This window comes from Haemorhous mexicanus, chromosome Z (genome assembly GCF_027477595.1).
Source record: "Haemorhous mexicanus isolate bHaeMex1 chromosome Z, bHaeMex1.pri, whole genome shotgun sequence".
In the NCBI taxonomy this organism is placed as follows: domain Eukaryota; kingdom Metazoa; phylum Chordata; class Aves; order Passeriformes; family Fringillidae; genus Haemorhous; species Haemorhous mexicanus.
Genome location: NC_082381.1, coordinates 63,056,662 through 63,070,509, shown reverse-complemented (window position 1 = coordinate 63,070,509; position 13,848 = coordinate 63,056,662). Strand labels below are relative to the sequence as shown.

The following is a 13,848-nucleotide window of genomic DNA, read 5'->3' as shown; positions in this document are numbered from 1 at the left end:
TCCTGAGACCACATTAATTTGATTTTAGACAACCATTACTAGTGTTTCTGAACAACAATTTACTCAATATTCTGTTAACTAGGAGGGGTGTAGAATTAGCTCTTGATTCTGGAAACCTCAAGACCTCATAGCTGGTGTGGACCACTCTACAAGGGCTGACAACCAGCGCTAACTGGCCCACAAAGGAGCTATCCTTACAGTCCCATCATGTTCCATCTTCTCTAAGAAATCAATTTACACTTGGGAGGGAAGATACTGAGAAAAAATACAGCAGTGGATGACTGCAGAGATAAAGCAGCCCAGCAGACTACTCCAGCACTGAGTGATCAGCCACTCAGGACCATATCCTAAAGAGCTTAATTCTACAATTTACAAATAGAGCTCTGACTAAGCTAATTTCCTAATACAACTCAGCAATAACTTTATGGAGACATTTGCTCTACCTATATTATTCCCTTCTGGAATCACAGAAAGATTCTGCAAGCAAGTCAAACCATCCATAACTACATATACTACACCTCAGATCCATAGTACCAAATGAAATAAACAAAAAGATCAATCTTTTAAGGAAATTTACAGACTATGGCTTAGTTCACTCTGTAATATTCTGGCAAGCACATGATGTTGCATTAGTGGTAATAAATGCTACTTGGACAGTGAAACTATAAAAATTTTCATCAACAGCAAAGCCCATACTTCTTCTCATAAACTCAGACAAATTATACTATTAATAAAAGTGATGAAAACAAAAATTCTCACTGGTTTCCCAGTCAAACCCGTTAGGATAAAAAACTATTTATGCATTACAGTTGCAAAAGATATATATGGGCAACATATCTTCTTTTTAACATAAGTTACACACCCCTCCATGTATAATAACGCAATTTTGTGAAAATGCTATAACTGCATTAGAAATATACTTTTCCACAAACTCAAACTTGGAAGTCTGATAACTTCCAACAAAACGTATTGAAGCAACTAATGTTGTTTCTAACTGTTCCTCTTGGTTACAAATGTACTGGAAAGCTTTGCACAAGATGCAGCCTGTGTAACTCCTTCTTATTAGGGGGTTGTTTTCCTCAGTGTGTGGGAGGCTAACAGGTGTACTCATCATAATGTTCCACACCAAATGCTGTCTCATGTTGATTTAGTCATCAGTTTGAGATTCAGATCCAAAATGCATAACTTCTCATCCTCTTTTGCAAATGTTTCAAGATTCAACTCCCAAAGGAAGTATAACCTTCAGGACAGCATGCCTGTGACTCCATGCCTTATGAAAACCTCATTGTCCTTTTCACACAAGCTCTAATAGAATGATTAGAAACAGCTGTTGACATATACAGTATTCAGCTATGGCTGGGCTAGAAGTAAGGATAAAGCAAGAGACAAAAGCTGCTTTGCCACAGACAACTAGCAAATACACACAACTTCTGTGAGTATAACGAGAGAGAGATGTGTTTTGGCAGCAACATACCCCAATAAATTTTGTCTTTCACATAATAAAACCAGCTGGCACAGTGCTCAGAGTCCTTGTGAGGTGAAATTAGAATCCTAAAATATTTCAAGTTGGAAAGGATCCATAAGGATCACCAAGTCCAACTCCCTGCCCCTCACACGATCACCTAACAACTAACCATATGACTGAGATCATTGTGCAGATGCTCCATTGTCCAGAACTCTGACAGACTTGGTGCTTCAACCACTTCCCTGGAAAGCCTGTTCCAGGGACAAATTGCACACATATGTACTACATATCCACAGAGAGTGAGGTTTGATTGCAGAGTTCACAGTAGTAATGAAGAAAAGTCCAATCAGCTGGAAAGCATGCAGCCATGCTCTCCAGATGTACTGTGGGGTTATTCATGCCCTTCCTGGCTGAGATACAAGAACCACCTTTTGTTATTATTTCAGCACTCATGTGCCTATAGAGTAAGTTAAGTCCTCATCAGCAGGACGAAGAGAATGCACAGTGATCAGATATGATGACTTCTAGCATTTTGTGAACTTTTACACAACAAATATAATTCCTTTAAAAATTCCAAGTTTATTTTAGCCTTCAAATTCTGCCATGGCTAAGCAGCAGGAAGATTATGCCTTGTTATAGAAAAGACACCGCCCACTTCTTTTATGGCAACTACTGACTCAGTCTTAGACAGCCTGTCTCTGCCCCATTCCCAGCAGCATGGCCTGTGATGAGCCAAGTGCTGCGAGTAAAGGCAGGGTTTTTTGAATATACATACAGAAAACCAGCTGTCATTGCTATGCTGTAGTATGCTGTGTTAACAGCCTGACTTGTTGACGGTTTTCTGAGTAAGACAGGAGACCAATCTTCTTAATGCATGGAAATAACAGAAACAAACAAAAAGGCTGATTAAAGCAAGCTGGTCCCTGGAAAATGAAACTTACCTAAGAATATAAGAAACACCCGAGCATAAAATGACACAAATGAATTTTAGTACTGGACCTCATCTCATTAAGGAAAAGCTTGGTGTTTAGTGCAACAATGAAATACCAGCCAGGACTGTAATGAACGCAAACTAAAGAAAAACAAAAAAATCCCAAAGTATGAACAAGGAAAAAACAATACTTAAAGCCTTCTCACCTCCCCACCCTTAAGCAGCTACCTTTTCTGTTCTAGTCCTAAGTTCTGCACAGTCACTGCTGCATACAGAACCCATGGGTTTTTCGGCAGTACAAAGGTCTATGAAGGCAAGGAGAAATGCATTTTAAGTTTTCTAATTCTACAGAAACTTTCAGGAAGATTTTATTATACCAGAGAAGAAAAATGGCATGATGAATTATAAGGTGCAATAAAGAGGTATTCTCCTTTATGTTCTTCTGCAGATACTTAGTGAGGTGAACCTCAATAATGTCATAACTAAAGATTGGCAAGACCCAGGGTCTCTTTCAGGACATGCAATAATCCTATGAACTAAGCACAGGGAAAATACCCTCCATTAACTCAGGAGTACACACCCCATATTCATTAGCCTTTCCTGGCTTACTGCAGGGAGGTCAGCTGGTTCACTGTACCTATGGTCATTGCTGAAAATGCAAACCAGATGTGACTATATCCACTACATGTGTTACATAGCTCTGTATGGACTGCAATTCAAATTGGGTTACCAGTACCCTGACTTATAGAGAAAGAATGGCTTTAGGGACATATTATTTAGTTACTGATTGCCTCCCTAGCTGCTTCTTCACCTCCCGAGTACTATAATACTACTTCCATCCTTTCATGCAGAGATAGCTCAGAAAATGATCAGGACAGAAACAATGCAGTTTTTCTAGATGGACAATTCCTTGCTTTTGAAGAAAATTAGGAAAAAAAAAATAAGGCAACGTATTTTTTTTCCTATAAAACACCTTGCTGTTACATAGTAAATAAAAGAGTGCAAAGGTGCAGGCAGGCTCAACAGTCTTGGTGGTGTACGGGCTTTCCAGCAAAGCTCTCTTTATAAGGACACAGCACCATAACTTAGATTGGAAGTGACCATGGAAGGTCTCTAGTCCAAAACCCTGGACACAAAACTTGCTTTTTCAAATTTCTTTGCCTCTTGTCCTTCCACCATGCACAGCTGGGAAGTGCCTGGCTCCAGGCAGTGGCTCTCAACAGCTACTCTGATCACTATAACAGTGAAAAATTTTTTTCTAGTATCTAATCTGAATATCCCCTATCTTAGCTTAAGGCCATTTCCTTTGTCCTGTATGGGCAGCTGTTGTAAGGTGCCATCAGAGAAGCCATCCTTCTCCAGGCTGAACAAAGCTCCCCAGCCTCTCCTCTTTGGGCCTGGGCTCCTGCCCCCATCTGTGCTGGTGATCCTATGCTGAACTCACTCCACTTTGCTGATGTTTTTCCTATAGAGGGGACCCCAAACGAAACAAAAAACAAAATCTGGGAGTGATAAGCAGGGAATAATAACTTCTCCCACCCTCTGCATCACTATCTCATTCATACAGCCCAGGGTGTCACTGGCCTCTTCTGATTCCAGAGCACACAACTTCTCAGACAACTGTCCCCCAGGATGCTGGCCTGTCTCTGCAGAGCTGCTCCTCAGTTCCTCTGCTGCAGTCTGCATCACTGTAGAGCTTTGCCTTTCTGAGGGCATGGTTTGTTGTTGCTGAATTTCATTAGGTCTTTGCCATCCATTCCTGCCAGTTGTCCAGGTTCCTCTGACTGTATCAAGAACAATGTGGCCAGCAGGGCCAGGACAGAGATCATCCTTCTGTATTCCTCACTGGTGAGGCTGCAGCTGAGTACCATGTCAATTTTTGGGCCATTCACTTCAAAAAGGACTTTGAGGTTCTGGAACATGTCCAGAGAAGGTTCAAGGTTCATCTAGTAAACATGCCATATGAGGAATTTCTGAGGCATCTGCATTTGTTTAGTCTATAAAAAAGGAGGCTCAGGGGAGACCTAATCACTCCCTACAATTTCTCTGCAAGGAGGTTGTTATTTGGGGGGGGGGGGGGGGGGGGTCTCTTCTACTGCGGCTACAGTGAGAGGACAAAGGAAATGGCCTTAAGCTAAGATAGGGGATATTCAGATTAGATACTAGAAAAAAATTTTTCACTGTTATAGTGGTCAGGCACTGAAATAGGTTGCCCATGGAAGTGGTGGAGTCAATATCCCTGTATATGTTCAAGAGGCATCTGGATCTGGTGATGGGTTTAGTGGTTTAGGGGGGACAGTGGCAGGACTGGATGCTCTTGTAGGTCTCTTCCAACCTTGATAATTCCATGACTGCTGGCTCTGCTCGCCAGCACATCAATGGGCACCACACAATTTGGTGTCATCTATAACCTGGGTTTGAGTGCCCTCCACCTCCCCCTTCAGACCACTGGCAAATACGTTAAACAGAACAGGTCACAGAACAGACCCCTGCAGTACCCCACTTTTTACCAGTTCATTAACCAACTGCTTGTGAGTCTGAGCATCAAACCAGACTTTAACCTACCTAGCTCTCCACCCATTGAAACAAAGTCCTGAGCTGGATACAGGAATAACATGGGACAATTTCAAAAGCCTCGCAAAAAGGGCAGAAAATGACATCTACTATCTTAACACTATCAACAGATTCCATCATTTTATCAGACAGACTATTTATTCTAGTAGCTCCTTAACGATGCTATTTAGATTGGGATTGCCTGGCTTACACTAGTTTTCCTTTCTCTCTCTCGCAAACTGTTCTGTACATTTTAGAGACTGAAAATTATTAAGTGCTCTTTTTGGTTGTAGGACTTGTCTGGGAAGGGAAAGGAAGAAAGCAGTTTCACAAGTATATGATAGTGCTCATAGAAAAAATACAGAAAGAAGAAGAAAGTATAGTATGCCAAAGGTATAGACTGTTACTAGAGAATCAAAGAATTGTTCATATTGGAAAGATTTTCCAGCTCTTTCATTTCCCCCACAAAAGGAAGCAGGAGACAATGTTTCTTCTCCTTCAAAATTAAAATAACAATTCAAATGATTGTTACTTAAAGTAAGATCTAGTCTAACAGGACTCTCAATCTTCTTCAAATAATTTAAAGTTCCCTGGCTCTGCCAGTCTTACAGGGATCTTCTTCAAAACACACAGAATGTAAAGAACAACTTACTGTTCTCTTATTTTCCAAACAACCTAAGAAGATTATACTTTAATACACCCTAGAAGTAGAATTTTAAACACACTGTTTTGAAATTCTGAGCCAGAGAAATTTTCTTTTAAATCAGCAGGAAGCATTCTCCATGAAGGTCACCCATTGACATAAAAATCCTTTGATGGGAGAGGCTGCTCTTGGGTTGATACCAGCTGTGCTTTCCAGCCTGGGCAAAACATGTTCAGACATGTTGATATACCAGGCAGCTTTTCTAAGCTGAAGCATATAAAAAGATTTCATAAAACCTGAAAGAAAAGGGGCCTTTAATGTTTAGGTAGTCACGAACTCTTCTGTAACTGACTGGATGCAAAATTCCTCAGATTGTTTTAATTAAAACACTTCTGGATTTTTTACCAAGACATTTGTAGGAATTCCTGCTGTTTATTCATAGCTGTATACTTTCTGAAAATATAAGAAATGTGGCACAAAGAATCTGTGACTTTCTGTTATCCACCATCAATCTATTGCATACTACAAGGTTTGCTCCAGGCATTTTGCAAAACGTTTCTTTTTCTCAGGTAGTTTTTCAGATACAGCACATTAAGCTTAGACAAAGTCTGTTTGTTTGTGAGAACTACAAATACACATACTTCTAAACAGGAGTCAGTCAAGGTTACAAAGCATATTTATTTCTCACCAAGCACCAAATCTTTATCTCTCTAACTCTGGTAGACAAACTGACCTCACTCTCAGCCAAAGATTAAGCTGGAAACAGAGCACTGCATAGTTTTCCACTCATATAGTCTCTTACATGAAGAAAGCTTTCAAATCACCTTTATCTATTCAGTCCTGCAAGCTTCACATTGCACAACCAATGCCCCTGCTTGTTTTAAGCTAAGCAGCTATAGCAGTCCAGTCCATGAACAGGCCAGAACCCAGCTACCTTTGTGTAAAAATAAGAGCTGTGTATTGCACCAGGCTGCTCTGCAGCCTGCCATCCTCAATGGGGAACAGCTGCCTTCAGGCCCAGAACTGGACATGGAATGCCTCTCAGACCCTAGAACTAAGTTGTGTGCCAAGCAAAAGCCATGGAATTGCTTAGCATCTCTTGCCATTAATCAATAAAGTACAACACAGATACTCAGATATGATTGAAATATCAGTATTCTACCGATGTTTCACAGGGCAGGACACCAATATGTTTTCTGTCCTTTTCTTCAAGAGCGGCCACTAAAGAACACAAGATCAATTCTCTCCTGTAAATGTCAAGAGTATGCAACAGATTATATGCTCATTCTTATCTTTCACTGAAAAAGCAACTGCCATTGTCCTGAAAAGTGTTGAGAATAAACATTTACCCCATACACATTAAAAATGTAGCCTGTCAAGACTACAGCTTGTTTTGACCAGTGTGGACTAGGATAATGAAACACTGGATAGCCAAGCATATGGTGGGTTTGCAACAGTCAAATATGCCACAGTACAGTAAAGCATAACAAATCCATCATCAAAGAAAACATAAAGACCAAGATATCTACCCGAAGGATAGATAGGATTTTCTATCTTTGAAAATGTTTGCAATGATAAATCACCTCCACTACTTAAAAAACATTCAGGGACGAAAGGATAGCAATTAGATTACAAGCATATTGTAGAAATAAAACTAAAGAAAGAACATTAGTGCTTTGCAATGATAGCTGCTTTTTCTCCACAAGTCTTCTCAAACATGTCATATCTGTGTAAATAAAACATTTTCCTGTAGAACATATTTGAAAGCTGATACAGCAAAAAAACCTATTTTTTTTACTATATATACACAAGTATACAAAGCATTTATATGAACACTTAATACTGCAATGCTACTTTAGAAGTTACAAATCCTAAACACCTCTCCAATCACAGTGCTCCCCAACTTTATATTACATTTCAAATGTGTTAAATTACATTCATGAAGGTTTTATGCAGTTGTCCTTCCGCAGCATTCCAGAACACAAATCGTTCTTCTGCTCTATCTAATTTAAAAATGCTTATATGTGACATGCACTAAGTTTGACAGAGGTGTCTTAAAAAATTCACAGTGAGCCTATTTCAGATAAGAGGGAGTGAGACTGAATTATCCTGCTGAAGAAAGATAAAAGGAGTAAGGTCATGGCTGGAATAACTTGAAAAGGCACAGTCACAAAGTGAATGCAGTATGAACCATGTAGAAAGATGTATTTATGACTTGGAGGAGCCTTTATGTCAAAAAAATCCTTTAAACTCAATAGGAGAGGGTGTCCATGCCGAGAAAGAGAAAAACACAGCACCCATCCTGCTTCTGGTAAAAAATTTTTCAGATGACCAACACAGAAGAAATGCACAAGCGAAGACCGACAAAAAAATCCACGGAGGATTTGTATGTTAAGAATTCAAGGAAATAATGACAAGGCACAAGTGGGATGTGGTGTGTTGTGGCCTGAGGTACATGTTTGAAGAAAAAGAGGAGACACTGAATGGGATGGAAGTGGGATAAGAGGAACAGGGGAAGAACATGGGAATATGGAAGGTAAGAGAGACAACAAAGATAGATGAAAATAAAGGAAGTGTTTAGCAAAAGAAGAGAAGAAATCAAAGATGTAAGAACAAGAAGGAGGGAGGGAGGGTTGGACTTCATGATCTTACTGGTCTTTTCCAACCTAAATATTTCTATGACATAAGCAAAGCTTCTTGGTGTGCTTATCCTTAAGGCAGACTGGTTAAAGCTCATAGCATCTCTGCCCTCCATGACAACAGGAGGTAAACAAGCCAGAATATTTATTGTCACCACAGCCCCCTCAGAAGCTGTCTCTAGATGATGAGACAACAAACAGACAATCAGCAGACAGAACACTGATGTGCTGAAGCTGCATTAAGAGACAGGCTCCCAGATGTAAGGTGGCAGGGTATAGCACAATAAGGTGCTTAGCTTTGCCCAGGCTAAGTGTAATGAAAGCACTTACATGCTGTTGAAAGAACTTTTCTGTAGAAACAACCTATCAGATGCTAGTCTGAGAATACAGTAGTATTCTCCCAGAAACCCTTTTCTCAGTACCATCTTGACTGCTATTTTATACACACGCCCAACTTCGTATTTCCTAGGGAAACAATTTTTATTCACCCTTGTGATTCTCATTTTGCACACTGTTAGCTAACATCTCAGTTTTTCATTTCCTTTCCTGTTATGCAGGCATCAGATAAATCAGAATACAAGGATATGAAACAAGAATAGTTTTTTGAACAGGGAATACAGGTTCACATTCCCCAAAACAAAAAGAACACCAGCCTATGAGTACATATTGCCAGAGAATTGAAGTCTGGAGACGTATACTGCCACAATCTTGTTGATGTTGGAGCATATTAAAGCAGATGTTTCCTGTCAAGTGTTATCCTCTCCCTACAGTCCATACCAGTATATTCCAGCAGTCACTTCAAGCAAATACATGCAAGACTGGTTAAATATTTGAGTGAATTCTCTTGTAATTCACTGCTCCATTTGTTAATGCCATATTTCTAAGCAACATTTAGAGTCCTTTGGATTATTGCTTCCTTCTTTTTAAGTTTAATAGTGCCCTTTGAAAAAGCAACACATCATGCAAACAAGTGGAAAAGGAACAGATTTTCTAAATCTTTAAGTTATTGTGCATGTTTGTTTTTCTTTAATAGAGCTAAGGAGAAGTTCCAGTTCTATTATTTAGGCTAAACTGTGGCCACATAATATGGACACACCATACAAAGAGGTGGTTTTCATTTGCTGTCTAGCACAGACTGCAGGAAAGAACTCCGTGACCTCAGAAGACAGAAGCCAAGTGGACAGGAATTGAAATTTCCTGGACAGAAATCTCCCACAGGAGAGCCACTTTTATTACCAAGGTTCAGAAGCAGGCCAAAGCTCAGTGAACCTCCAAGGAAGGTTCTATGATACTTCTTACAGTGGTCTAATCCATGTAGTCAGCCCACACCCACCCACCCAGGGATAGAAAAGGAGCTAAGAAGAGCTTATGGGACAGGATTAAAGGGAGAGCAGTAACCTGAGACATCACAGCCTGAGGGTCTGCCACAGGCCACCTGACCAGGAAGACCAAATGGACAAAGCCCTCTACAAACAGACAGGAGCAGCCTCACCTTCACAAGCCTGGTGCTCATGGGGGCTTTCAATCACCCTGGTATCTGTTGAATGGACAACACAGCAGGGCATTTGCAGCCCAGGAGTTCCTGGAGTGCATGGATAAAAATTTTTTTCTCCAAGTGACAGGGGAACTAACAAGGAGACATCCTAAGCTGAAGCTTGATCTCACCACAACGAGAAGCTGGTGTGGAATGTCATGTGCACTGACCATGAAACGGTGGAATGCAAGATCCTCAGGGCAGTGAGGAGAGCACACAGCAAGCTCACTAGCCTGGACTTCAGGAGAGCAGGTTTTGGTCTCTTCAAGGATCTGCTTGATAGAGTGCCATGACAAAGCCCAGGAGGAAAGAAGGGCCCGGGAAAGCTGGGTAACATTCAAGGATCACCTCCTACAGGCTCGACAGAGATGCATCCCAATGAAGAGGAAGAAATGCAAAAACTACAGGAAGCCTGTGTCAATGAACAAGTTGTTCCTAGACAAACTTAAACACAAGAAGAAAGGCTAGAAAGGGTAGAAACAGGGACAGGTAGCCTGTGAGGAATACAGATGAATTGTCCAAGTAGCTGGAGATTAGGCTAGGAAAGCTAAAGCCCTGATAGAACAAAATCTGGCCAGGGATGTCAAAAGCAACAAGAATACTTTCTATAGGTACACTGGTGATAAAAGGAAGACTAGGAAGAATGTGGACTCTCTCCCGAAAAAAACAGGAGACCTGGTTACTGAGGACATGGAGAAAGCTGAGGAACTCAGTGGCAGTTTTGCCTCAGTCCTCACCACCTGCAGCGCTCCAGTCACACTGCCTGAGTTGCACAACTAGTGGAAGGTATCCCTGCCCATGCTAAGGGGTTTGGAACCACATGATCTATGTGAAAACTGCATGATCTACACTGAACTACATGACAACATGAAACTCCTAAGTCTTCAAGAAAACAAGGAGAACCACAAAACAAAATAGAAAAAAAAAAAAATCAAGTGTCCTGGATACAGACTGAAAACTTCATAACAATAAATATTTGTAGGAATGGAAGGGAAAATACTTAAGTCCTTCCATCATTATCAGTTGCTCAGTTTTATTTAATAATCAGGCTTAGCTCCACAAAACTAAATAAGGCAGTAATCACCATGAAACAATCTTTGCGCCAGAAGGTCAAGTAAACATAGCAAAGAACATAATTCAAACAGTCACAGTGTATTGACGGGGACTTGAGTTCATGCTTCCTGACATATTTATCAAACTTTATGAAAAACAGATAGAAAAACATGTTTAAATGTCACTCTTTCTTCAGTTCTTACAGAAATGCAGATATGGTGTTTACATACAAAATGAATTCAACTTATATTGTGTTTCATTTTAACGAAAATGAGATTTTTGGACTGCTGAACAGAATAAACAAAACAGACCAAACACTGACCTAACAGTATTTCCTTAAACTAGACCATCGACCCACAAGTAAGGAATATATTTCCTAAGACTGTCAATCTTTAGAGGAAGCTGCAAGCTCTATCTGAGTTTAGTAACATCTCAAAACTTCCTGAATAGGCAAACTGCAGATATAGTAATCAACCTTTCCATACAACCTACCTTTCACTTTAAAATTACTATTTGCTGATTAGACACATTTAAGGGAAGCAGCAGATCACTCTTGTCACAGTAAAGCTATGCAGCCAGATGAATTGAGACACAATTGATTTAGCCAAAGCTTTTCCAAACAGAATATATTAATGCAATAATATGTAACCATCTTGTCTTGATATTTACAGTAAACTCAGACCTGGATGAAACTTGTTCAAAATTCAGCTGCTAACACAAGATGCTTGTATTTCCTCAGTTTGAGGAGGGTTTTGATTTTTTTTAATACTTTTTTCGTACTGAATTATTACTTCATCTTTTTTAAACTTCCATGACTTTCATAAAAAGGGCTTCCAGATTAGGCTGTAAACCATTATTTACTAATAAAAACAATAAAGTTTTAAGGAAGATAGAGTCCAATATTGGTACATGAGATTTACCAATTTACTTCTTCTCCAAATTGAATTAAACTCTTTTAATGCAATTAAAAACAGGAAAAATTAGTCTAGGTAAAACCAAAATCTTGTCAAAACCAGTTTAAAAAATAAAGCACATAAAGATTGGGAAAATTAGAAGCTCTTATCAAAAGACTTCCCAATTTTGGAATTGCTATGTAATAAAAAGTAGAGATAACTAATGTAATGACCAAGGTGATACAAATAAATATTTCATCTTACTTGTCCAGAGCTGTGCTGGTAGGCATGCTTCTGCCAAATCCTCGGACACCCATCTGACAAAAGTACGGAATGCAAGACAGATTGGCAGCAATTATAGCCAGTGAATCTGATGCATTAACAAAGAAACCATTTTGGCCAAGGATCATGTAGCGGTCCTGGAGAAGAAAACAAATTTAAAATGGCATCCTAAATTCCATGTATTGAGGACACCTGATTTCTTTTCCTAGATCCACTGGAGGTAAAGAGAAAAAGGGCAGGCTTTGGGTAACTCACATCCCTCCTTGGGCAGAAAATTTTACTGGCATCATTCTGGCATGTTTATAATCTCACTATCACACCATCACTCCCACCTGCCTTGCAAATCAAAGCTCCAGATCAACTTCTAGCTTCTGGCTCCCATCTGTCACTTCAGCAGCTCTGTTTCTGCCAAGAGAATGCTTGTGTAGGAGAATCTTTTTTGCCAATGGCACATGCTATTATGGGAGCAGGAGAGTGTTTTGTGTTTACTGAGAATGGAAAACAGCTTTTGTTCTTCAGAACCTTTTAATCTTTCTCCCACCTTGTCAGGGCAGAAAGTTCTTTTGTAATACATTGCTTTTTATTATGCTGATTATACAACATTAAAAAAATTAAAATAAACAGAGGTTATGACTCAGACAAAACCAGCCTGATACTTTAATAATTCTCATCCTGCCTTCAAATTCTGCTTGATTTTCAGTCATCTGCAGAGAAAAATTACAACATATGTGTCTGATTTATGGGTTGCAAATGTTACCATCTGCACCTGAAAGTAATACCACTTTCAGCTTCAATGGGTTACTGAAAAGCAGATAAATTATACTTACACGCCCCATATCTGACCCCAGACAAAATAACAGCTATGGTGGAACCTCAAGACAGATCTAAATACTTACTCCATCAGCATCAAAAGCAGCTCCAAATCCATACTCGCCACCTTTCATAGCCTCCAGCAAGGCAGTTGCATATGTTAAATTTGGATCAGGAGGCTGTCCACCAAAATCCTCCAGGGGAATACAGTTGATGGCAGAATTTGCAGGAGCTCCCAATTCATCACACAAGATTCTTCTCACATAGGGTCCCATAACTGTGAAAACAGAACTCTGCCATGCAATCACAAAAGCGTATGCTTGACATTCAGACTTTTCACAGCACTGTGGACATTGCATACAAAACATCATTTCAGCAATTCTAAGCATCTGTCCCTGCAACAACCCCCAAACTATTATTTCACAGAGGAATATGTGATTGTCCTCAAAGTAAGTAACTAATCAATAAGAAAATAATCAATTCAGCATGAAAATCACAATGGTGAAAGATACAGGGGTTCTTTTACCGATTATTAAGTAAAGAAATCATCATACACATAAAGGAGTTTTTCTCACTAAAAAAAAAACCCACCATCCTATGTGTTTAAATAACACACAGTAGCAAGGAAAGTTAACAGTAGGTGAACACATATGGGAAATACACCTACCTTAAGATTCCAATTCATGTGAAAATTGCAATAGATTTGTCCACCAAAGAATTTTAGGTTGCTACCATGCAGAGAATTACTTAAAATTTTCTCAAAACTAACTCCAAGATACTTCTTTGTTTTGTTAAAGATATGATAAACTAAAACTCCATGCTGTAACATATCATAATTATTACCTGCATTTGGTGCCTGAAAGGGCACTACGTGAGCACTCTGCATCCCTGATGCAGGTGTGAACAGGTCACTCAGAGGTAAAAAATGCATGAGTGACTGCTCTCTCTTTCTCCTACCTTACTCCTAAATCTTGCTAATTGGAGCAGTGGAGACCTGAGGTAAAACTGTGTGAGTGAAACTTCTTTTCATGAAAATGTAGATGTT

The 13,848-nt window shown here is 39.6% G+C and overlaps 1 protein-coding gene across 1 annotated transcript in view; it reads right to left on the bottom strand.

The window, feature by feature from the left end:
• The window catches only part of PGM5 (phosphoglucomutase 5), a 69,170-nt gene that overhangs the window by 40,338 nt on the left and 14,984 nt on the right, over positions 1–13,848 (bottom strand). Inside the window, exons 5-6 of the mRNA XM_059873615.1 lie at positions 12,890–13,080; positions 11,976–12,130 (exon numbers count right to left, since the gene is read on the bottom strand). Of these exons, the coding sequence (XP_059729598.1) occupies positions 11,976–12,130; positions 12,890–13,080 (346 nt within the window). The remainder of the gene's footprint in view (positions 1–11,975; positions 12,131–12,889; positions 13,081–13,848) is intronic.